This window comes from Purpureocillium lilacinum, assembly GCF_023168085.1.
Source record: "Purpureocillium lilacinum CBS 284.36 DNA, scaffold_4, whole genome shotgun sequence".
NCBI classification, from domain to species: domain Eukaryota; kingdom Fungi; phylum Ascomycota; class Sordariomycetes; order Hypocreales; family Ophiocordycipitaceae; genus Purpureocillium; species Purpureocillium lilacinum.
Genome location: NW_027072114.1, coordinates 573046 through 597457, shown reverse-complemented (window position 1 = coordinate 597457; position 24412 = coordinate 573046). Strand labels below are relative to the sequence as shown.

The window sequence follows — 24412 nt, the reverse complement described above, 5'->3', positions numbered from 1 at the left end:
GTGAGGTTGGTGGAGAGGCGGCGATTGGCCAGCGACGCTTGCCGCCGGCCGAGCCCGCCCCTGTCAACTGGGCCGACTGGGCGACTGGGCGACTCCCCAGACGCGAAACGGGCGGCTGCGAGCCAATAATATCCGCCTCCCAAAAGACTCCAACTACCTAACCTAACCTACCACCTGGAACCGGACAGGCAGCGCGACCAGCGCAGCCGCCCAGGCCCTGTTGACGCGCGAACGAGCGAGTGAGTGAGTGTAACGGCGAGGCGCGCTACTCCGCTGCAATTTCGTTGCGGCGCTTTCCCGTGTGGTATTTTCTACTGGTATTGTACTTTGTTTTTCTTTCTCGTCCGTGGCGGCTGTGCCTGCGATGCCTGCTGGGGGTTGCTTGGTTGTGATGCGCTGCGCGGGTGCCCAGGCCCGCCCGCCCGGCCAGCCATGCAACGAAGCCGAGATTCGGCGCGGCGCGATGGCCGTCGACGACGACAAACATGTCATGCAATGCATGCACCATGCCATGCAGGAAGAAAAGAACAGGGCAAGGTACGAAAGTACAAAACCAACGGCTGAGCGCCCGACGCCGATCATCTCTACCCTCTCGTCTCTCACTCTCTCGCCACCTCCTCCTCCTGCTGCTGCAGCTCCCGTTGCCTGTCACTTTTCTCTTTCCTTACACTTTCCTTCTCGTCCAGTGGTTTGGGTCGGTTCCATTCTCTCCCGCACGCTCTAGATTTCCCTGCCCTTGCCCCCCTCACTCTCTGTCCTACACACACACTCTCTCTCTGCGCAAACGTCTTTGCGCCTTCCTCTGTCCTCTCTCTCTCCCTTTTTTTCTTCTCTCCTTTGCCTTCTCCGCTTTCTCCAGCGTTGATCATTTCCTCTTCGTGTTTTTTCTTTCTCTTTCGTTTTCCTCTCTCTGTGTTCGTTGAAACGTGCGTGAACAACATCGTGACCTTTGTCGCGGCGTCGTACAACAACAGCGACAACTACCCGGCTTCTTCTGTCGCCACGGGATAAAGCAAACCCGCGAACACGTCCGCTTTGAAACGACGCGTCACACGGTCTCTAAGCAGCCCAGTCATTCATTCCTTCGGTCCATCCATCGTTGCCTCTTCAGGTTTTCTCGCGGCGGCCGGCGGTTGCTTGCCAGCTCTATCTACCTTGCTCCAACTTGGCAACCACCATCCTTTAGGCGCCAAACTTGCCTCTCATCTCGCTGTTCGAACCAAACATTATTATTAAAAAAAAATTAAGACGCTCGCATCGCCGACTGCAGGTTCTCTCGAAACGATGCGCAATATTGGCCCGCTCGCGGCTGTGCTTTGCGTCTTGTGGACTGCCCAGCCCGGCCTGGCTGGTCCGTTGAAATGGACGGGCAGGATGTATGGATGAACTCCCCCACCCCGCCAGGTGATCGATCTCCACTGACTTACACGGCGCAGAGTTCCACGAGGCAACTCGACCTCACTCACCACCTCCGAGACTTCCTCAGTCCCGACAACCGCAGAAAGGTATGCATCACATTCTATCTGCTCTCGTGTACTATCAGCTAATTTTACCTATAGCTCGATCGCCAACTCAGACAGCAGCAGCAGCGGCGCTTCGGGCTCTACTCCGCGACCTAGCTTCACGACCTTGACGGACTCCATCTCGATCCCCTCGTCGCTGCTCACAGCCACAAAAAAGGTTGCCGACTCGTCGGCGGCGGCGACACAGGCCTCGACTTCTGTGCCCTTGGTCGTCATTCCCATCGACGGGAGCGGATCGACCACCGTGCCGGCGACGACATCGTCAACAGGCTTGGGAGGCACTGGTTCTGGCACTGCGTCCACTCCTGCGACGACGTCGACGGGGCGTTTCGCAAATACCACGTCTGATGCCGCTTCTGCGCCCGCAACGGGATCAACGACCGGCACCCCCTCGGAGTCATCTCAGCCAACAAGGCAGTCTTCGACGACTGGTACGCCAACGGGTGACACCACCGCACCGGCGTCCGAGACCAACACGCCCCGACCGACGTTCGTGACACCGTCCGTCACGATCCCCAAGATCACCGCAGGGAAGCCGCTGTTCACCAACTCCAGCACCACGGCATCGACGCGAACCCCGGCCGACTCTTCTCCCGTTGCCAGTGCGCCGACGACGAGTGATCCCCTGACGGCGACGAACGGCGTCACGCAGACCGGGCCTGGGATCCCTTCTTCGGACGTGGACGCGCCAGGAACCCGCGACTCTTCGCTGCCGCCATCCTCGTCGGTGCCTCCCGAGGGCGGCTCGACGGGCGTTCCCACCGTCCTGCTCCCCACGCCGACGCATACCACGCAGACACAGACGCTCCCCCAGCCGACGACAACCACTGCACAACTACCGACAACGACGACTCGGCCGAGTACGCCCACCGGCAGCACCTCCTCTTCGCCCGCACCGCCCAACTCCTCGGCAGCATCACCCCCATCCTCTACGACAGCAACGCGGCCCACCACATCCTCAACCACAACCATCACCGTCCACCCAACCGGCGCCCCCAACACCGCCCTCCCCACCGCCCTGCCCGCCTACCCAACCGCCACGACGAGCGTCCCCCTGAGCGTCTACCAGGACAACCTCGCGCAGGCGCGCCGCCTCAACGACGTCTACGCCTCGCTCTCCCCCTCGTCCGCCTGCTCCGCCGGCCAGGTCGCGTGCATCCAGGGGCAGATCGCGCGGTGCGGCGCCACGGGGGGCGCGTTCGTCCTCGAGCCCTGTGGGAGCGGCGAGCGCTGCTTTGCGTTTCCGATGACGAGCGTGCCGGGCGCGTCGATTGGCTGTCGGGGTTTGGACGAGGCGAGGAGGATACTGGGTGAGGGGGCGGTCGGTGGTGGTCAGGGGTCGACGACGACGACGACCTCCGCGGTGGGAGTGACGACGACAACAACGACGAGGAGCAGCAAGCCTGCTCGCCCGGTGGTCACCATGACGACAGTCGTGACCGTCGTGGACAGCCCATCATCCTCATCACCCGCTCCGCCGCCGCACCCTTCAACACCCAGCTCATCCACTCCCGCCCCCGTCCCAACCCGCAAGACCACCACCACCACCACCTCCTCAACATCTACATCAACACCACCTCACCACCCCCCTCCCGCCTCGCCGTCCACCTCCTCCCCGCCTCCCGCCCGCATCACCATCACCCAGTCCATCGACCGCTCCCCGCCCACAAACACCTTCAACGACCCCCCGCCGCCGAACCCGACCTCGCTCGTCCTCCGCCCGCTGGATGGCCCCTCACCTTCTGCCGGCGGCGCAAGAGCCAGTGACAAGGCCAACTCCCCTGGCGGTGGTGGTGGCAGCGGCGTGCGCACCACGCAGGTCGTTGACGGGACGCCCACCGTGAGTGTCTACTTCACCGTCACCGTCACGGAAAAGGAGCGCGAGACGCAGACGCAGACGCAGACTGTCACCCTCCTCGTCCCCGCGTCCAGCTGATCACCCCAGCCCGGGGCATCCACCCCAGCAGTACCCTCCGCCCTGTCTGTCTTTTATTGCAACTTGATTGGAAAACTACCGCCGGGTTAGCTGCGTTGTTCAAGCAGCGTATTGTTTTGCGCCCTCTTGCGAGTATGGGCTCACAGGTACCATGGAACTTATAACGTGTGCGTTTCACCGTGGGCAAAATAGCCATGCTTTGTTAAATAAGTAACTAGATAGGGAACCATAGTTTCGCGTCGCCTCGGTACCAAAATAATAGGAGGAGACCCCCACGATCTCTAGGAGTAATACATCGTACCTCGGCTCAAACACCGCACTTGAAACATGGCCGACGCACATACAAGTTAAAAAGTGGCCCCTCGCGGGACATTGATTCGGGCCTCGTTTGACAACGACGAACCCCAGTCTCGTCTATAAAAACCATGGTAGTGACACATTCAACGCCCAAGAACCTTCCGACATGCTCGGCGAATCGCTCCGTACACCGGCTTCGCCGCAAAGCAAAAAATCCCAACGTCAAAGGCCGGGACCAAGGCCGTAGAGCCCCAAGCCCTAGTTCCCCCGCTCGCTCATTCCACAAGCCGTGCCTGATCCGGTGTGTGCAGACACATGAATCCGCTCCTTGCATGCAGTGAAAGTAGAAACGTATAGTTACAGGGACAAAAAACAGTCCAATAGGGGGAGATCCAATCCTCAGGGTTCTCCAAGGTTTCAGAGCGTCCTTTACTCGCTCGCTGCGTTATGCGACGGTCCCGTGTGTGACGGTCCCGCATGCTTGTCCGTTATGCTCCTCAAACGCAACGTCGGGCCGAGAATCTATCTCGGCACTCCGGGGCTGCTGCCAGCGCTCGAAGCCGTGCGCCTCGCGTCGTCGCCGTTATCCGTGAAAGGGTCCGCGACCTCGAGCCGCTTGGCGGCCGGCTCACCGCCCCCACCGTACCCGTCGTCCTCGGCGATGCCGTGCCTCTCGCGCCACAGCCTGCGCATGACGGTGTAGAGGAATTGATACTGGTTGTCGCTCTGGACCATGCCGCGACGCTGCTGACGGAGCAGCTCCACCGCATCGTAGATGGGGTCCTCCGACTTGATGGCCGGGTCGTACTTGTCAAAGGCACCAAGCTCGAGCTCGCGCATGAGGTGCTCGAGACAGATGAACGTGCCGGTGCGGCCGACGCCGGCGCTGCAGTGGACGATGCGCGGACTGGACGGCGCGGAGTAGTCGCGAGACAGCTTCATGAGCTTGTAGAAGCTGCCCATGTCGTCAAACGTCGGGACGCCAAAGTCTGGCCACTGCCGGTAGAGAAAGTGCCAGATAACCCGGGTTTCATTCTCGCCCTCGACATCGAGCAGCAGCTTGCGAATCTCTATGGCGCCATTGTCGACCGTCTGCAAGGATGTGTACGTCAGCTGGGCCGTCCATCCGTCGCCCCAGCTGTCGTCGTCGTTGAGTGTCCAGGTCGAATCCTCTTTTGAGTCCGGGAAGTACTGGTGGCATTTGATACAGCCGTTCTCGCTCATGGTCGTGAGTTGAACGATGACTGCGGGCGACGACATCTGCTCGGCCACCATGCGCCAGACGCAGTCGAACGAGGGCTCGGTCGGGCCCTGCATGGCAATGTAGCGCAGCGGGGGGAGGGTTTTGTCGGTAGGGGATGAGAGGGTGACGGTGGAGGCGTTGACGTAGTCATACTCGTCGGGCGCGACTTTTAGCTTGACGCGGTTGTGGTTCCACGGACGGATGTTGCTGTATCGGTCCATGCTTCGCTGGAAGGCGTCGTAATGCGGGTAGTGGCCCCATTTGTACTCGTCGACCTCTTGGTTTCGCAGGGCGTCAGCGACCCGGATGCGCTCGGCCCAGGTGATTTCCTGGAACTTGCGGTCGATCTCTGCGGCGCCGGGTTAGCATCGTCAACGTTCCCGCAGCCCGGGAGGGCTAACCTTGACTCGACTGCGCCAAGAATCCCGGCATCTCTGGCTTCGAGCGGCCCTTGGTGTCGGATCGGCCATTGTTGGCAGGCCGCGACGTCGAAGCATGCGGCGCGACGCCGCCCTGGCTGAAGACGGCGGCAACGGGGGAGCTGGGGGTATGGTCAGCGGGGGAGATGCCACGAGCGCGCTTTGCCGAAGCGCGGATCTTGAGGCTTCGTAGAGGCGACTTTTTGGCAGGAGAGGCACCGGCGGACTTGTGCAGCGGGTGGTGAGAGAAGGCGGCCACGGCCGGGGAGAAGCCGTGGTGCTGATGGTGAGGGACCTCGGGGTCCGAATGGCCATCGCTGCCGGTCGAGTCGCGGCTGGTGCGCTCGACGGCCGTCTCGATGGCCGGAGGCTTCGGCTTGCGACGAAGCCGCGGGATCTTATCCATGGCCCTCGTGCTCGCTGGGGCGGCGGCGTCGAGTCGGGTCAAGTCGAGGTTGCAGATGGCGGTGGCGATGACCTGTCGGGCGGAAGGATATCGAAGTTGTCCGTGCGGCCTCTGACGTAACGCACGATGGTGCGGATCGACAACGAACGGAAAACGCAAAGGACAAGTTGCCTTTCCTCCAGCCAGCAGAGGAACGGGCGCAGAAACGAAACAGGATATTAAGTAGCGTAAGGGGGGGAGAGGCGGCGGATGATGAGAAGGGGAGGAGGAGTGAGGAGGCGCGAGCGAGTGAGCGAGAGAGGGCAGGGCTCACGCGCACGAGGCCTGGCAAATTGAAGGTTTGACGGAGCCAAGTTTCCCGCGCCTGGGGGCTGCGTCCGCGGGGCTTGATTGACGGGCCTGACGGGATGGCTCCGTCTGCTGGCGTGGCGGGCCTTGCGGGCACCGCATGCGCTGCCGGCTGGTGGACAGGCAGTGGACACACGACTGGGCCCAGTGTAAGTCACTGCCCGCACCGGGGCCTGCCAGCTGATCCCCCACCAAGCCAGCGGGATCGATTGGATGCGACTGGGCGATCCACCGAAGGTAAGGTTACCTGTAGGCGAGCGAGCCCTGGATGCCTGGGCCGCTGGCAAGCTGGGGGGGGACCCTGGAACCCAGGCATAGGAGACAGCTGCCCGCAACACGTGCGCCACCGTCAGCGCCGCCGCCGACGGGACCCAATGGCCCAGCGCTCGCGTCAACGGTCAGCTGGTGCGCAGAGCGTGGCAAAACCCATCCCATGCCCGGACGGATCCATGTGTCTCTATTCTTGGAGCCCGTCCATTACTCGTATCGGCGCAGCTGTCGCGGCCCAACACGACAGGCATTCGCAAGCCTCGCGGCCCGTCTCTTCTATTCCCGTCTGCTCGACTCGTACATCCCCTGCCGGATCCCGGCCAGCGGTTCCTGACGCCGTCGATCATGACGTCCACTGCCACATCGCACGTGCTTATGCATGACTGGACCCTGTCCCTGGACGCCGAGGACGTGGACGACCCTGCCAACACAAGATGCTTAACGAGCACGCATTGAATCAACCCGCGCGGGCCCGTCCCACAACATGCGCTGCGGTACTGCCGGTTGGCTGACGGGATGTGGCGCCGCTTCCGACGTGGCCCTCATCTCATCGCATCGCATCGCATCGCATCGCAAGCCGTCCCGCTTTCCAACGTGCACTGCCGACTCCGCGGCCGGTGAGAGCATGAACCGTGTTGCTTCTCGATACTAGAACAAGGGGAGTGTCGCCCGAGGCCCAATCACTCTCACGACTCCTCTTACATACAGCCAGCATCCCGTACGCCGTCCATCTCGTTTCCCGTTCCCACGTAGCATACTTCGTACATCCAATATAGTACAGTGCCGCCCATCATGCAGCAGCCACAACGCCACACATCGGCAACGCAGATGAGGTGCTCACACAGCAGAGTACACGCCCGTCACAAACTTGCCGCATTCCACCTTCTGCTCAAGCGTCACCTTGCGGCCCTTGCCGCCTTCGCCGATGCGCGCCGTCGAGCGAGGCGTGAGGCAGAGCCGGTGCATCTCGCCCACGCGTCCTTTGCTCGAGTCCGCCGCACCTCCGTCCAGAGGACCGATGTATGTCGGCGCGTTCATGTTGGTCCTCTTGCCGGTCCCGAGCTGGTAGTGCTCGTTGCCTCCCCAAAACACGACGTCGGCACCCCAGTTGGTCTCGTTCTCCGTCGAGCGGTTCGAGATGTTGGTCTCGGTCACGTTGTCCATGACCGCCGAGCAGTGCGTAGCGCCGACGTTGAGCGACTTGAGCTTGATGGGCATCATCTTGTTTGTCTTCTCGTCAAACTCAAAGAGCGACGAGAGCGCCTTGACCTTTGTCGGCCCAGTAGACACGTGAGTCCACTTGCCCGTCCCCAGCGTCCCGGCCACGCCTTGGCCGCACGCCCAGAGATCCGAGACAGTTCCTGGCATTCTCCGTGCCGGTGCCGCGCCGCGCGTCTCCCTCTCGATTGACGGCGCCTTGGCGTCGACCGTGAAAAAGGTGTTGGTGCCGCCAGCTGCAATGGACGTCACCTTGGGCACCAAACCGCTGCTGTGGTACAGGCTGTTGACGGCCACCATGGTCGGTGCGACACTCTGTGGCAGGCCGCCTTCGGTGGCGATGCCGAGCTGTCCGTAGGTGTTGTCGCCAAAAGAAAAGACTCTGCCAATGGTGTCTAAAACGACGGAGTGATGGTCACCCGTCGCGATCTTATCGACGTGGAAGCCCTTGAGAGTCAGGATCTCATGAGCCTGGTCGTATGGGCCCTGCGGCCGCGTCTCCCAGCTGAGGCCGGGGATTCCCATCTGGCCCTTTGACGGGAACGAGCTCGAGCTCGAGGCGGCGGCAAAGACTCGCCCCTTGGAGGTCAGCATGAGGCAGTGCTCCAGGCCGCTGCTGATGTCGGTGACCTTTTCGCCGCTGCCCAAGCCCGAGGGCGTCAAGCTCCTAAAGCTGATCTTCTCCTTGCCGCCAGAACTCCACAGTGACCACGAGCTCTTTTGCTCCTCCGGCTTGATGCCAGTCTCCAGGTCGTCGCGCGACGATGGGATGGAGTACACGGCCCCCTTGCGCGAGAGAGCAATGACGCGGTCCGCCGAAACATCGACCTTGACCAGGTCCTTGCCCTTCAACGTAGTCTCGGGCGACGGGTAGGCCTTGGAGTAGCCCAAGCCCCACTGCACCAGGTCCCCGTTCTCAGTGATGGCTGCGCCAAAGTCCTGGGTAAGCTTCAGATCTCGCAGAAGCTGGTCGTTGAAGAAGGCGATTCGTCGCGGCAGCTTGACGTATTTCTCGTTTGAGCTGGGGTCGATGACCTTGCCGACGTTGGACCCCCAGGCGTAGACTCCCGGGTGTTCCCAGCTGCTCTTCACCTGGAGATGCTGCGAGCTGATGAGGTCTCGGTTGTCCTCCTTGGACACGGGATGCTTCCTGGGCTTTTCGAACTGGAGCTCGGCCTTGGCGGGCTCGGCATCCTGGTCCGCGCTCGAGGACGTGAGCTTCGGATAGTAGTATGCGCCGGCGGCAGCTGCGGCAAAGACGGCGGCAAAGCCCACCGCCTTGCCTCCTCGGCGCTGAGGTCCCGGCCCGGCCGACGTACCGGCATGTCGAGCCCACTGGCGCGTGGAGGCGAGGGCTGTTCTCTGCGCGGAGCATCGCACGCGAGCCGCCCTCGCGAGGGCTCTGTGGGACGAATTCATACTAAATGGCTGGGCGGCTGGTTCAAAGCATCAACTGGCTGTGTCGGGGGCAAATGGCGGTGGGAATACAGAGCTGCGTCGCCGTGTCGCTTTCGCAAGGAGCAACCGCAGTGAATGGTAAAGATGGATGTGAGGTCATCGCCAGCAGAGATGATTCATGGGTCCTGAGAGCTTCGTCGAGGATGATTGGCGCCGGGCCCCACGCTGACCAGGCCAATTAGCCCGGCCTCCACTGGCTGACGGCCGCTGCTGCTCCAACGGCCGGCGCCACTACGGGCCACCATGGGTGGTGCGGTAGGTGGTCAGCGCAATCGGGCGGCGGAGCCAAAGGTTCCGTGCGGCTCGGACTTGAGCTCTCCAGCTCCCCCAATCCAATCGCAAGCGTGTCCGTGGCTTCTAGAAGCCAGACGCCCGACGCAAGCTACGTCTGCTCCCACGACCTGCCCCTCGCCGCCATGTACGAAGACTCTTGGTACAGCTTCGTCACCGACACGGCGCCCAAGAAGCCGGTGGCCAACGCCCAACCCCAGGGGCACCGGCGCAAGGAGTCGCTGCTGCAGCAGCCCAACGTTGGTGGCCCCCTCCTCTCTCCACGGTGACACGAGCTCACGCCATCCCAGGGCATCGGCAAGGTCGACGACGCCCCCAAGCCGCTCGAGAACGTCTACGAAGAGCTCGAGGACAAGAACACCCCGCCCGAACCGACGCTGACGAGACGCGCTGCCTCGTACTCCGACTTCTACCATGTCGTCAAGGCGCAGCTAGCCAAGGACCGACAGGCGCGCAAGCCTAAGAAAGGAAGCCGAAAGGACCGGTCGTGGGAAGCCTTGGCTGTGTCCCGCGAGGCTCCTGCGGCGGCTGCGGAAGATCCTGTCGACGCATTGGTGTGCGACGACTCGTATGAGGCCCAGCTGCTCGAGGCAAGCCAGCAAGACTACGTGTATGTGGATTACTGCGTGGTGGAAGCAGCACGCTGACAGGGGGACAGGCTGTACAAAGACCAACTTGCGCTGACGGAGCGCCACCTCGACGCCCTCATCGACGATGCCAATGGCACGCTGGCGCTCCTCACGTCCCTGTCCGACTCCTTCCAGGCCGTCGACGCCCAAACCTCGTCCTTCCAGGCCCAATGCGAGGGCCTTCTCACCGAGCAGCGGCGGCTGGAGAAGCTCGCAGACGAGGTGGGCACAGACCTACACTACTACGCCTACCTGGACACGGCAACTCGGCGGCTCAACGCGCCGGGCGCCAGCCGTTTGGTGGACGACGCCAGCTTTGGCGAGATGGTGGACAATATCGACTCGTGCATACAGTTTATGGACTCGCATGTAAGGTGGCCAGGCCGCGATTCGACTTTGCTTGCTGACAAGATCAGGATACGTATCGGGAGCGCGACTCGTATCTCGCTCGGTACAGCGCGCTGCTCACCAAGGCCCTGCACCTGCTCGACCACGGCTTCACGGCTCGTCTAGAAAAGGTATCGCCAGAGATATCGAGGCAGATTGCCGCGACCAAGTCTGATTCCACGCGACACGCATTGGCGTATGGCCGTTTCGAGGAGATGATTACAGACTCGTACTCGCTCCTGCCCAACATTCAGCAAGTCGTTCACCGGGCGTACGATCACTACGGCCAGCCCGTCGAGTCGACGTCCGACACGGGCGTGTACGCAAACACCGCGTCAAACATGTTCCGAGCGTACCTGACCACCAGAGACCGCGACCTGAAGCTGATGACGCAGCATGATCTGGAAGAATACCAAAAGGAGACAAAGAGCTTGTCGGTTGTAACGGCAACCCGCAATTTCGTCAAGCAGACGTTTGAAAAGGTCTACAACGAAGACGGCCTATTTTCCAAGGTCTTTGACATTGAGCCCATGTGGCACAACTCCCCCGACTCGGCGTTCCAGGCGATCAAGGCAATCAACACGACAATGGTGCACCCGGGGAACCTCGCACCGTTGGCCAGCAGCATTCAAAGCTCGTTGCAGGCCACGGAGCTCCAAGCGGTCTGCGACGTCGTCGGCTGGCTTGCCAACGAGTACTCGGTCGCAGAAAGCGATGAGGAAGACTCGCCATCGTCGAGGAAGCACAGGGAATACGCTGCACGCCTCCTGGTAGAGAACCTTTGGCCGTTTACCGACAACGCCTTTACTGCGGAGATTACAAAGTCAATCTCTCGAGCGTCCGTCCCAGACAGCGCACTAAAGATTGGTCCCGTCGAGAACGGCGTCGCGTCGTCGAACGCGTATCCGCTAGTCAAACGAGCGGTGGAGCTGCTGGCCATGTTTGACCAGGCGATGCCCAAGGAGCGATCGGTAAGTTTGCGGTCTGCGCCCAAAGGTTCCGGTCTAATGCGTATGCAGACCAAGAACAGCACCGTTGTATTCAACATTGTGAGGGAGACGATCCAAGTGCTGCAGCGGGCTGAGAGCAGGATCAAGTCACTCAAGTCTGGCACGGACGCCGACTTGTTCATGGTCAAGAACCTCCTCATCGTCAAGAACGAGCTCGTGTCTCTCGAGATTGGGGACATCCGGAACCACCCGGCGGCGATGCAGCACTTTGGGCACATATGGGACACGCTCAGCCCGCAGCACCTGGTGGGCTTCGTCAGCAGCTTCATCGGCTCCTCCCTCTGGTCGCGTAGCGCGCCGACCGTGACGGCCAAGACACTAACGGCCGAAGATATGAGCGAGCAGCTGGACGAGCTGCTCCGGCAGTCCATCTACGCGTTTACGAAGCGCTGGGGCACGCTCATCAATGACTCACAGAACAGGAAGACCGGGGTCAAGCCCATCGCCAAGGTCGAGGCGGAGCTCGAAAGCCTGCTGCAAAACGCTTTCAGCAACCAGCCGGAAGTGGTGGCGAAGCTCAAGGAGGCGATCCAGCTCAACGTTCAGGCACAGAGCAAGGCGATGGATGAGAAGATGGGGGCGAAGCGGTACTGAAGCCGACGCGGCGCAGCTACTCGGGTGATGAATCACACCGCTCGAGACACCGACGTTGGGGTCCGGCAACGGTTTCGGTTTCGGTTTCGGAAGACGCGCCCGCGCGCGCGAGCATCGTCTGTTGGGACGCGCAGCTGGAGTTTACGTTGAGGCCGGTGGAGTGCCCCTGGCGATGTAGTTGTTGAGCTGTCGCGAGTGTCAAATGCCACGTGGCTTCGATGCGCGCCCCCATTATGAATCGTTTCACAGGGGTCAGGCTCTAGGCCGTCCACACGATTGCGAGTGGAACTCTGTACACACGGTGAAGCCGCAACATGAAGGCTCCACGGTGATGGGCCAAAGACGCAACACACTCTGGGACAATTGTCAGCAGCCACTGTTGTCTACCCTGGCCCACAACATTGGAGCGCAGCACGATGGACCCCAGCTCGTTCGTCGTCGCGCCGCAGACGACACCGTCCGCGCAGGCTCCGGCAGAACTGCGCGTTCAAGTTGGGGTGAGGTTGCTTACCGACGGTCTAACCCGCAATGGGGAATAGATTGGGGCCCCCAACTATTAGTCCGCCCCGGCATCCGACTCCTTCTACGTAGTAGTATTGCATACGCAACTGTGTGCCTGAGCTACGGGAGGTTGCCAACCCTCCGACGGGGACTGCGTACCTGAGCTTTCGTGAGATTCCGAGAAACCAAGAGTTTCGGATTGCTCCGTCTCCAGGGCTGAAGTAACGTTAACTCGCTCGGCGCTCCGCATACCTTGCTCCCAGGTCGAAGGAACGGCGCAGCTCTCAACTCAATCGACGACATGGCACTAGATGCGGACACTTGTATCAAATATCGAGAGAGTGACTAGAATGTGCGGCACTTGGCTGGCGAGTCGGAGCCAAGAGCCCCCCAGCGGCAGCATTAAAGGCCAAGCAAAACGTTGAGTTGCGCGGTGCTGGGGTCCTCTGGGGGAAGACGTTTGCTGTCCGCGGTGCGTCCGAGGGGGATGAGAGGGGACAGAGAGGGGAGGGGGGGTTTCTTTCGTGGCGCCATTGGAGCCTGTCCTCGGCGACGCATGCGATCGTCAGTCCGGCGATTGAATTGCCCCGAACATGCAGTATACGCCGGAGCACTTTTACCTTTTTCCGGCGTTGGGGCACGCTCACGCGCTGGGGAGGGGGGGCTAGGTAGACACGGTGAGTACGTCTTTTACAACACTGCCACCACAGCGCAAGGTGAGGCACTATACACGTCGCGCTGGGGTGCTATATAAGCCGACGTCCCGCGAGCAGTTGAGCTGCCTTTCCGCTGTCGATTCACCTTGATGGGCAACCCTCGGTGCTAGCTGGGCCAATCGTCTGAAAGCAACCTTGCGTATCCTGTTTGTTGTCTCTTGTCGAGTTGGAATTACCCGATATGGCCACCCCCAGCACCACCAATGCGCCGCCGCCGCCGGCCGAGGAGCCGCTGCGCACGTACCGCGGCAACTGCCACTGCGGCGCCTTCGTGTACGAGGCCGAGCTTCCGGAGATCAAGTCCGTGTTCGAGTGCAACTGCAGCATCTGCCACAAGAAGGGCTACCTGTGGGTGTTTCCCGGCGAGGGCAAGTACCGCGTCGTCAAGGGCGGCGACGAGACGCTCACGGGGTACACGTTTGGGCCGAAGAAGCTGACGCACAAGGTTCGTTTCTTCTCCGGACCCGTTGACTGCGTCGTTGGACTGAACTGACGGAGGGGGGTCCTTGCCCTGGGTGTTGGGTAGTTTTGTCCGACGTGCGCGACGCCCTTGATGGGGCATTTCCCTGAGGGGCCGCCGGGGAAGCAGCGTGCCTTGAATGTATGTCGTCCCTAGGCGAGCGGCCGTGTCTTGTATAAGATGGGAAGGGCTGTGCTGACGGTGGTGACGGCGAATAGGTCCGCGCGATGCAAGGCGTCGACACGTCCAAGCTGGAGCGGAAGCCGTATGTCGCCTGCATGACTTGGGTCTTTGACTTGCGCGACTGCCGAGACCGTTTTCTGACGCGTGCCTACAGATTCAACGGAGCCGCGCTGGGGGAGGCCTACGTGCCGCCGGATTACAAGGGCAGCACGCCGGCCGAGATCGAGGGCCACCAGCTGTACACGGGGACGTGCCACTGCGGAAAGGTGGGCGTTGCGCTCATGAGCAAGCCGCTGGACGCGACGTTTGACGAGCTCATGGTGGAGTGCAACTGCAGCGTCTGCGAGCGCGTACGTCACTATACCCTCCCTCACGTCGTCGTCTTCTTCCGCTACGCATCAACACGAACCCCTCGCTAACATAAACTCCGTGTGCGACAACACAGAACGGCTACCGGTGGATCTACCCCGAGACGTCGCGCGTCGTGCTGCACGCCCCGGACGCAGGCTCCATCGGGCGGTACAGCTTCGCGCGCGGCATCATCAGCAAGACGTTCTGCCGGGCGTGCGGCGTGCCGCTGACCAACGAGCTGCGGGAGCTGTCGGCGGCGGACGAGGCGGCGCTGCCGGAGCGGACGGCGCGCTTCTACGAGTACGCCAAGACGCACCACCCGGTGAATCTGCGCGTGTTTCCGGACGTCGACATGGGTGTCCTGCGGGCGCCGACGCGGAATGATGGGGCGAATAAGCTGGAGCCGGCGTATGTGAACCCGTGAAGTGTAGATCGGGTGCGGAGGAGGAGGATGAGGAGGACGAGATGTGGATATGTGTGGGTGACACTGAGTGGCGATGGTGGTTTTGGTGTTGCGCGGGGGCTGCGGGGTGGCAGGCAGGGAAAGCAACATCAACTTGCTGCAGCCCTTGCCTGCTTGCATTTCATGTACGTATCCTATCGTACCGTGCTGCGGTCGTCTCGCAGATCTGTTCAAGAAACCCTTTCCCACATGCCGCATGCCACATGTGCGAGGACTGTACAAAGTCCATTCCAGATGCAACATGTCATACGAATTCCGCCCCCCGTGGCGGTGCATTGCAGGCGCGGGCGGTCATGGGACCCGACCGCCGCCCAAACGCGGCTGGTAACGGCAGATTGCGCGCCACGGTGGTGCGCGCTGCTGACATCTACCAGCCTAGCCATGGCGGTAAGTTGATCAAGATGGAGGCGCGCCGGCCGGCGGCTGGCGGTTAGTCGGACGGCCCGTAGGGGACCTGTGGTGGGGTTGGTGCATGTATGTTTAAGACTCAAGAAGCCAAGGCAGTTGAGGTGACCTGTTAATTTGCACGGCTCAAGGGCAATTTGCGGATGGTTCAAGTCTCGCTGGACCGGTTCCTTCTCAGCGGTGAGTTCTCAGTGGGTGCACGTAGCACGTTTGCCGCGATATCTTCCATGAAGCCGATGTCCGCAACGTAGACTCGTAGACTCGTCCACTCGATTCGTTGAATTTCTCATTATTTTCGCAGCAAATCTCTTGTTGCATTCGCGCAATACGTACGAGCAATTCACAACTGGAACAATACCCAAGGTACTCGGTAGGAAGTAGAGTGCACTGTGCTGCAAGGTTGTGAGGTACCTGATGGCCATCGTCAGCGAACTGCTCGCACATGGTGGCAGGAGGCATGCCTCGGAGCAGACCGGCCAACGACGCCGCAGCCCTTTGCTAACCGTTACCTAACCGCCCGCCATGCCCCCCAAGCCTTCCCCCAAATTTTCCAGGTCCCCCCCCCTCCAGATCCTGTCCATCTTCCCCGCAGGTGCGCTAGCCCGGGGCGTCGCTCGTGGCGGGCGGCTGATGCCCCACGTTCGAGCACGACATCGGAGCCCGTTCTTTGCTGAACCTTGACTTCTCGGCTCGTCGCTGCCCGTGGACACCGCCGCCGCCGCCACCACTGCCGCGGCCGCGTTCCTCACCGTCGGCCACCAAAAAAAAGTTCCCGTCGTCGCTCATCCTCGTCGTCCTCCTCCTCCTCTCGCTTCCTGCCATCCTTTCGCATTCCCTCATTGCGCCATTGCGATTCCTGAACGGCGTGCGAAATCCCCACGAGCCCGTTTCTCGACGCCTTTGCCGACTTGGGACGAAACGAAGTAGAGCAGCCGGCCACTCAGTCGCTACCTACCGCCCGCGTGCGACCGCGCGCGCACCCTCGCGCCGTGCCCCCCCGATACCGACACCCCCGCCTCCGCCTCCCCCGTCTTCGCCATGGAGTCGCCCGTCATCGACCTCGAGGAGCCGCAGCAGGGCGGCGCGCTGCAGACGGCCAAGGATCTCTTCTCGGGCGCCGTCGGCGGCGTCGCGCAGGTCCTGATCGGTGAGTGACCCTCTCCCCGCCGCGACCATGTGCCGTTGGGCTTCGTCCGGTCATCTGTCGTCGTCTACGCACGAGCTACACATTGCACACCCTGCTGACAACCATTCTCCACAGGCCAGCCCTTTGACATCGTCAAGGTCCGCCTCCAGACGACGAACCAGTACTCGGGCGCCCTGCAGGCCGCCTCCTCCATCTACCGCAACGAGGGCGCCCTCGCCTTCTACAAGGGCACTCTCACGCCGCTCATCGGCATCGGCGCCTGCGTCTCCATCCAGTTCGGCGCCTTCCACTCCGCGCGGCGCTGGTTCGAAGAGCGCAACACCGCTTCCGGTTCCAAGCGCCCCGACCTCAGCTACGGGCAGTACTTCGCGGCGGGCGCCTTCGCCGGCGTCTCCAACGCCGTCCTCTCCACCCCGATCGAGCACATCCGCATCCGCCTGCAGAGCCAGCCCCACGGCGCGGGCCGCCTCTACGCGGGGCCCCTCGACTGCGTGCGCAAGCTCAGCGCGCACCAGGGCGTGCTCGGCGGCCTGTACCGCGGCTCCGCCGTCACCGTCTACCGCGAGGCCGCCGCCTACGGCGCCTGGTTCACCGCCTTCGAGTACCTCATGAACGCCGACGCCGCGCGCAACCGCGTCGACCGCAAGGACATCCCCGGCTGGAAGATTGCCCTCTACGGCGGCCTCGCCGGCGAGGCCCTCTGGCTCTCCAGCTACCCCTTCGACGTCATCAAGAGCAAGATGCAGACGGACGGCTTCGGCGCCCAGCAGAAGTACCCGACTATGCGCAGCTGCTTCGCCGCCACGTGGCGCGCCGACGGCATGCGCGGCTTCTGGAAGGGCATCTGGCCGACGCTCTTCAGGGCCATGCCCGTCAGCGCGGGCACCTTTGCCGTCGTCGAGATGACCATGCGCGCAATCAACTAGGCGGGCTATGGGAACACAGGCAGTGCAGAGGCGCTGGCTGTGTTTGGACGAAGTGAATAGCGACGAGCGGGAGCGAAGAACGGTGCCACACGGGCGTCGGTACGGCTTCACATCATTCAACGGGAGGGTCTGTTATTAGACGCAGGGCATGGGGTCAACAATGCGCCGCCCGAGGGCAGGACAGGGCAGGCGGGAAAGCTTCAACAGTGATTTTTGGGCATATTGTAGACACCTTTTTGCGTTGGCTTACCCTACGGGGTGCAAGGCAAGGCACATGCGCCGCGTCGCCATGACTGTATATACAAGACAAAAAAAGCAGCAGCCGTCTTTCTACCACCCAATGTTCTCGTTATTCTCGACACGCCGCTGCAGAATGTGCCGCGCGTTGAGCGGTGTCAGCGCCTCCAGCCCGAGCTCCTCGAGCACCTTGCGCGCCGCGTCGTTGTCGGTAAAGGCCCGGTCGCTGGCGTCCTTGAGCGTGATGGTGCCGGCCGGCGCGCCTTCCCCGTCCGCGGCGGGGTCCGCCGACGCGGGGAGGTTGAGCAGCCGCATGCCCTCGCGCAACGCCTCGAGCGCCGCCGACCCGCCGGGGATGTACCGGTCCACGAGCGCGAAGATGGCGGCTCCGTCGTGCGCAAACTGCGCCGCGCCGAGCGTCGTGAAGGACTGCTTGAGCAGCACGCCGTTCCACAGCGTGTCCTGCAGTTTGTCGAGCGCATCGTGCCACACGCGCCGGAATGAGGCCGTTGACAGCGCCCGCGACAGAAAGTCTAGGTTGCGCTTGAGGATGCGCAGGGGCTCGTCGAGCTCCGGCGTGATGGAGAGTTGCGATGGATCGTCTGCTTCGTTAGCGGTGGTCCTACAGATGTGTGTCGCTGCAACTTACCAAGCACGGCCGTCTCCCCGACCGTCGTCCACTGAACGTGGTGCAGATATGATCTCAAGGCCTTGGCATGGGACTCGGCCAAGGCGCCGACGAGCAATTGCTCGGCGCCCTTGCGTCGCATGGTGTACGCCGCGACCGTCTCGTCAAAGATGCCGCTGTCTTCGCTCCCTTGTCCGAGGTTGCTGGACACACGGTTCAGCGCGCCGTCGTGCTCCGATGCCTCGCTCATCCCACTCAACCGCTTCCGTTTGGTGTCACGGGCTTGCAGCTCCTCCCACAGAGTGGCGAAGAACTATACTTGTTAGCTGGCCTGTTACAAGTTCCATGGCAACAGCGCGCCTTACCTCCTCATCACTCCATTCGCTCAGGGTGTTTGCGACGTGATCCGCGCTTCCAATCACCTTGCAAAGCGTCTCCAGGGCGCCCGTGCCCTCCAGAGCCGTGAGCTGTTCCCTCGTCGCGCCATGCAGCGTCCGCCCCAGCGTCGACGTGATGGACTGATACGCCTCGAGCGACCCGCGCAGCCGATCGTGATAGCCGTCGAGAATGTCGAGCTGGATATCCGTGAGGAATCTCAGCTTGTGCTTGAGCCTGCGCAGCCGCTCGTACTTGGTGGTCACCGCCCTAAGCAGGTCCGTGACACGCACGGCGGCAAAGGTCGGCTTCATCTTCCCGTCGACGGCGTAGTCGTAGTCAATTTTTCGTGCATCCTGCGACTCGAGCAGCTTTTCGAAGCGCTCGATGGCGAAATCTCGCTCCATCTTGAACCAGGCGTCGAAGTGGTCGGCCAAGACTTCAGCAGCCAGGCCGGGCCAGCCGTTCTCGGGATCACCTCCGTCGTAATTGAACCGCGACCGGATGTTGTCGTCAAGGGTCATGAGCTGCGACATGAAGGTACTGAAGAACGCGGGGCTCTTGATTGCCCCGTCCACAACGCTGCGCACCTTTTCCCGCATGACCGGCAGCATGGCCGTCACAAGCGCGCAGACCGGGTCCAAGTAGACTAGCCTCGAGGCGGCGGGCGTGTTGTGAAACTTGGCCGCCAGCAGGTGGCCCAGGTTGTCCCGGAAGAAGTCCTCCCACTTTTCAATTGTCGTCAGGAACCAGGGAAAGCAGTGCGTCGACACCGACTGGAGGCTGCTCGTGGGCTTGTCGCTCAGAAAGTGGAAGCGGAACTCGGCCACAAACATGTGTGCCATGACGTCAAAGGGCAGCAGCGACACGACGTCTGAGCTGTGCACAATCTCGGGCATCTGCAGGTCGAGGAGCTTCTCGACGCACGCCAGCCACTCGTCGTCCATTTCCGAGTCTGGGTCGACCCGCGGCCAGTGTCTCTTGGCGAGCACGGCGTCTAACTCCTCCGACATGGTCTTTTTCATTTCGTCCCATAGCGATTCGGTGACGCTCTCGACGTGGTCCACGAGGTATAGCTGCTCAGGGCCCTGCGCGGACCGGAGCCGCAGCGCAACCTCCTTGAGCCGGGCGTACGGCTCCAGGGCCGCCTTGGGGTCCCCCGGCAGACGCGAGCGCGCCTCGGCGCGCAGCCCCTCCACATCCTGCAGCAGGACCAGGTATTTCTGAGCGAGCTCGACGGTCTGGAGCTTCTTCATGGGCTTTTGCAGGCGGGCGATTGCCTCGCTAGGGGCGTCCGACGCGGCGGCGATCTTGACGCGCACGTCGATGCTCTCTTGAAGCTTATTGAACTCGTCGATGCGCGCCTGCAGCGACCCATGGCGGTTTTGCGCCGTGTTGCGCGCCTCCTCGAGCTCCTTGGCGGCATCGTCAAGCTGCGACCGGAGCTGCGTGCACTGCGAGTCGACGCTGGCCAGCAGCTCGTCCAGGGTGTCGAGGTCGGCTGTCGATTGGAGCTTGTCGTCGAGGAAGTCCTCTACGCGAATGTCGAGGGACGTGTCCCGGGCTGTTTCCGGAACGGTCGCCATCTTTCCATGGCTCGGCGCGGTGATGCCAGGTGTTGAAGCTCAAGGTGACGTGGGGAATTGGCGCGCGACGACACTGGCCTTATCGATAGCGGGCCGGCCTGGATATTCTTGTATCCGATGCTTCGGCGCATGCAGTGCCTCGGCCTTGGACATTCAACTTGAGACTATGGAGGTTGTTGATGATTTACTCCCAAATGCCTATTGGAGGCACATCTAGTTCTCAACCGTGCTGGTGATTTTGTAGATGCGGTCCAGTGTCGATGTGAGATCAGGAGTAGTGGGCAGCATTGGTTGTCACCTGTTCGACCATGTTCAAGAGTCCTCACAGTGGGTACGAAGTACGCCCGCGCCGACATTGTACATTTCGCACCACCATGAGTGTGTGCAGGAATAACGGTGCAATATGCGAGAAGCATACGAATTTTTCATTGGGACAAACAATGGGGTCTGCACAATGTTTTGGTGGAACAGGAAACGGCTTCGACAGCCCGGTGCGCCAGGTAATGCCGACGACTGCAACACCAGTTGCAGACAAGCCACTTCCAGCTTGAGGTGAGAAAGCGAATTGCGTCGCAGCGAGTGGCCTCGTATTCAAATGCCCCAAATCACTTTTATTGCACGCGCCGCTTGCAAGGACATGCTGGCGCGAGCGTGGCCGCGTCACGACGCCTGCGCGACGGAATCACCAGGACAACCAGTCTAGAATACGGCCATGGGTGCAACCCTGGACCCGGACACGGAGCTGTGCCTTGGTTCGGCCCAGTGTCTCGTCAGCGCCAGCGTGAAAGCAACAACTTGGAAACGGGGTCACGAAGCCAGGGACATGCCAGACACCAATTGATGCGGCACTCGCCCAAAAGGAAAAGTCGCAAAGACTGGACGATTGAAATTGTTCCAGAAGATGGATCATCGGGCGCCGTTTTATCCACAACGCTTAAGGGCAGCAACACCGAGTGAGTGGCTCGCGCCAGGCCAGTGACGTCGCCGGGTGCCACTCGCGCCACACCGTTTCGCATGAAGGAAGCACCACTTCAATCAACGAGACTCATTCAGCGCTTCCAAGCTTATCGGCTGATCGTTTCACGAATTCGTGAAACCCAAAGAAGGGCTGCCGAGTTGGGTTATCATGGGGTCGGACCCTCCCGGCAGAGGAGGACGGACGACTTGTGTCACCACCATGACACCGGCGACGCCATACGTCCGCCCAAAGCCTTGGATCAGCGACCTCGGTATCGAGCTGCGTGCAAAAGTATATACTCAAAATCGTCTTCTGAATGGGAAGGACTGCGTAGAAGCAATAATTTATCCAATAACGGTCTGCTCGTCAGTGAATCCGACGCTTACACCATGGTTTCTTCCGGTGCCAGCCCCGTTCCGGGTGGCGGGCCTCTTGAGCCTCAGAGACAAAGTCCACAGGAGATTCGCGCAGATGGCGGCTACACTGTGCGATGAGTGAGTGCAGGACGAGGCGGACGACGGGCAATGGCGAGAGCAGTGCTTGCTACGTTGGTGTGTCGACTCAAGGCAGTGAGTGGAAGAGGGATAACACGAAGCCAGTCGAGAGGGTGTTGAGAAGACCATATGAATTGCGTCTGTTTCGTCCAGAGGTGCTCCAGCAGATCCTAGCGTGCTCTAGTGAAATGATGCGCCCTTGGCGTCATGCACAAGTTCTTTGTCAAGCTCAGCACGGGCGCGCCGTCGTTGGAGCGATCCAAGGGTGCATGTCGATTAATAGGTGGTGCTGTTGGTTTGCGGATGATTCCCGCAGCCGCCGCTTCCACTCACCTCACCTCACCTCACCTCTCCCTCACTGATCCACCACAGCAGCTCGCCTCAGCTGGGCGGCGCCCAGGTCCTTCCAGTTTAACTCAACGTACCGCGGGACCCTGTCGCTAGCGCCCGCTGCGCCGCCCGCCACGCACCCCTGGAAGGCACCCGCGAGGGCCCCCCGCCAATCAGCCCCATCGGCGCCCCGCCAGCAGCGCCTTTGAGAGGACCCACCCCCAGCCGACGTCACCCAGCGGTCTCCCCGTCAACGCGCCTGCGCAGGCGAGTAAATAAAAAAGGACGTGACTGGGCCAACCAGCAACGCCGCCAGTCCACATGCGCCAGTGACCGTTTCCCATCGAAGGCCCGCCTGCCCACCCCCGAAATCCAGAAGGTTGGGCATTGAGTTTCTGCCCGGCAATCGTCGTCGTCGTCGTTGCCATCTTTCCCCAGCCATCGACTAAAAAAAACAGGAGACCTTCCGAGATCTTTGCGACACACCACGCGGACGAAACTGGCAAGAAAAAAAGAGAGTGGCGGGAACAGACGGGAACAGACCCTCTCCTCCTGTGCCTTGCTGTCTCCCTCTCTCTCACACCTCTGCCTCTTTTGCATTCCTCCGTAACTAAGTCCACTCTTGAACCATCTCACGTTTTTGACAGATTGACTGCCTCACACGTACTACACACCACAGGCTCTAGCAATCCCGCTCTGCCCGCATTCCAGTCACCATCATCCTACCGCCGCGGCACGTCGATAACCCCACGCTCGCTCGCTGTCTCTCTCCACACGCACGTTCGTTCGCTCCCGTCAGTCATCATCGACGACGACATCCGCACCGCATTCCAGTCGTCCGCATTCCTCAGACCTGACGGGGACCCGACCGACCCGCGAGGCGACCTCCACCGTCCCGTCCTGTCCGCCGAGAACTCTCCACAGACGGGGCCTGCGGAGCCGGGAAATCAGACCGACGCCCGGAGATTCGCGCGTGGAAAAGGAGAGCCGAACTGCACGAAGAGAAACGCGCCCGCCGCGAGGCAGTTTCACGACAACCTCCACTGAGCAAAGAGGGCCGCCTCCTCAGGCAAAGGCCATTTTGCCACCTCCGGCGTCGACAGTGCCCCTTTTCCGCGTCGGTCCTTCGACGACGGACAACGGCCGGGCCTGACCTGACGTGTCTCGTCACCACGACAGACACACCTACTTGATCCCGCGAGGGACTCCGACGGGACACAGCGCCGCAGTATATGGCCTTAGCAAGCGGAAGCTCAAGTTCACATCGCGCGATGCCTCGTTTCCAGGTTGGGTGGTACCGTAAGTGAAGACCCGAAGAAGCCTGCAGACCAGAGACAGGTTTTGCGGAGCGCAAGGAGAAACGCAACTTGTATGCTGACTGACGCTTTCCGCAGGGTTCATACCGTTCCTCGGGTACCACCATGTGTTGATGATCCTCATCGCCGTGGCCATCATCCTGCTGTCGCTTCTGCTCGCCGGGTGCTCGTCCTCGTCGCCGCTCATACCCGACATCTTCCTCCTGTCGCTCTACTACCAGCGCTACCAGGCCGTCCCGGACACGGCCCAGGTCGACTACAATGTCCACACCGCCATCGAGAACATTGCCGGCGGCGCCAGCCTCCAGGCCCGCGTTGGCTACTTTGGCATCTGCGTCAACCCCGACGGCGGCTCCTGGCTGTGCAGCAACAATGCCACGGCCCTGGCCAAGGAGGTGTCGGTCGACCAGGACCCGCTCAACCTCATCTGGCTGGCGTCGCAGTTTAAGGACATGATTGTCTTTCCGTACCTGATGTAAGATTTCTCCTTCTCCCCAGCAGCAGTGTCACCGTTCAGCGCTGACGTTTTGTGAATGCAGCATCATCGCCATCATCTTCGCCTTCCTCTGCCTCCTCCTGCTGGCCACGTTCCCCGGCTGGCACGAGGAGGAGGACTCGGAGGGCTCCGAGCGCGAGGTCAAGCCCTTCCCCTCGCGGCCCGTCTCGCAGATCGCCCTCGCCATCATCTTCATCTCGTCCATCTTCGTCCTCGTCTCCGTCCTGTGGCAGCACACCGCCTCGGTCGCCGCGTCCGTCATCGCGCAGGACTTTGGCAACGGCACGGTCAAGAGCGGCGTGGGCACCAGCGCCATGGTCATGGGCTGGTTCTCGTTTGCCCTGCTCATTGTCGTCACCATCGGCCTGCTCGTCATGATATTGAGCATACGCGTCCTCAGCGGCATGATGCGGAATTGACCGCCCACCCGCGAGTAGGCAGGTGATGAGGGAGCTTAATATATGACCGACGGCGGTCCGCCGTCGTCGCCACGCATGAGACGAAGAAAGACCCGACGACGAAAAGAGAAAGCGTCACCGCGAGATGACCTGCGAGCGGAGAGCAGGGGTGGCTGCTAGCTGTCCGACGACGGCCCACGCGCATCAGCATCGGAGTTTTTAGAGGCGTTTATTATCGAATTTGTGCTTTTTGGCCGGCCGACATGTCCCACGCCCGCCTCATCGAGCCGCTCTGCGCATATCGCGACCAGCCTCCCTCCACGTCCACACTTTCGAAACGCCGAGCGACGCGCGCACCAAAAAAACGAGCGGGCAGGGATAATGTCGTCGGCTTTCTTGTTTTGCACTTTGAA

General features: G+C 61.5%; 8 protein-coding genes across 8 annotated transcripts; 5 read left to right on the top strand and 3 right to left on the bottom strand.

The window, feature by feature from the left end:
* Positions 1–1284: 1284 nt before the first annotated feature.
* PLICBS_005371 (mucin 5B, oligomeric mucus gel-forming) lies at positions 1285–3459 on the top strand (the record flags this gene model as incomplete). The annotated part of the gene is made up of 3 exons (XM_018319049.2): positions 1285–1376; positions 1437–1505; positions 1560–3459. 3 exons carry the CDS (start codon positions 1285–1287, stop codon positions 3457–3459), a joined length of 2061 nt encoding a protein of 686 aa, XP_018181523.2.
* Positions 3460–4278: 819 nt separating this feature from the next.
* On the bottom strand, positions 4279–5824 carry PLICBS_005370 (uncharacterized protein; the record flags this gene model as incomplete). Its single annotated transcript, XM_018319048.2, has 2 exons — positions 4279–5348; positions 5401–5824. The coding sequence occupies 2 exons, from the start codon at positions 5822–5824 to the stop codon at positions 4279–4281; spliced, it is 1494 nt and encodes a 497-aa protein (XP_018181522.1).
* A 1455-nt stretch (positions 5825–7279) lies between these two features.
* PLICBS_005369 (uncharacterized protein) lies at positions 7280–9079 on the bottom strand (the record flags this gene model as incomplete). The annotated part of the gene is made up of 1 exon (XM_018319047.2): positions 7280–9079. The coding sequence occupies one exon, from the start codon at positions 9077–9079 to the stop codon at positions 7280–7282; it is 1800 nt and encodes a 599-aa protein (XP_018181521.2).
* Positions 9080–9534: 455 nt separating this feature from the next.
* Positions 9535–12029, top strand: PLICBS_005368 (uncharacterized protein; the record flags this gene model as incomplete). The annotated part of the gene is made up of 4 exons (XM_065600705.1): positions 9535–9648; positions 9700–10019; positions 10068–10407; positions 10455–12029. 4 exons carry the CDS (start codon positions 9535–9537, stop codon positions 12027–12029), a joined length of 2349 nt encoding a protein of 782 aa, XP_065456777.1.
* A 1398-nt stretch (positions 12030–13427) lies between these two features.
* PLICBS_005367 (uncharacterized protein) lies at positions 13428–14664 on the top strand (the record flags this gene model as incomplete). The annotated part of the gene is made up of 4 exons (XM_018319045.2): positions 13428–13691; positions 13925–13971; positions 14044–14239; positions 14335–14664. 4 exons carry the CDS (start codon positions 13428–13430, stop codon positions 14662–14664), a joined length of 837 nt encoding a protein of 278 aa, XP_018181519.2.
* A 1482-nt stretch (positions 14665–16146) lies between these two features.
* Positions 16147–17181, top strand: PLICBS_005366 (uncharacterized protein; the record flags this gene model as incomplete). Its single annotated transcript, XM_018319044.2, has 2 exons — positions 16147–16255; positions 16370–17181. 2 exons carry the CDS (start codon positions 16147–16149, stop codon positions 17179–17181), a joined length of 921 nt encoding a protein of 306 aa, XP_018181518.1.
* A 330-nt stretch (positions 17182–17511) lies between these two features.
* On the bottom strand, positions 17512–20007 carry PLICBS_005365 (uncharacterized protein; the record flags this gene model as incomplete). Its single annotated transcript, XM_018319043.2, has 3 exons — positions 17512–18020; positions 18068–18359; positions 18412–20007. 3 exons carry the CDS (start codon positions 20005–20007, stop codon positions 17512–17514), a joined length of 2397 nt encoding a protein of 798 aa, XP_018181517.2.
* A 3053-nt stretch (positions 20008–23060) lies between these two features.
* Positions 23061–24020, top strand: PLICBS_005364 (uncharacterized protein; the record flags this gene model as incomplete). Its single annotated transcript, XM_018319042.2, has 3 exons — positions 23061–23088; positions 23184–23580; positions 23645–24020. The coding sequence occupies 3 exons, from the start codon at positions 23061–23063 to the stop codon at positions 24018–24020; spliced, it is 801 nt and encodes a 266-aa protein (XP_018181516.2).
* Positions 24021–24412: the final 392 nt, after the last annotated feature.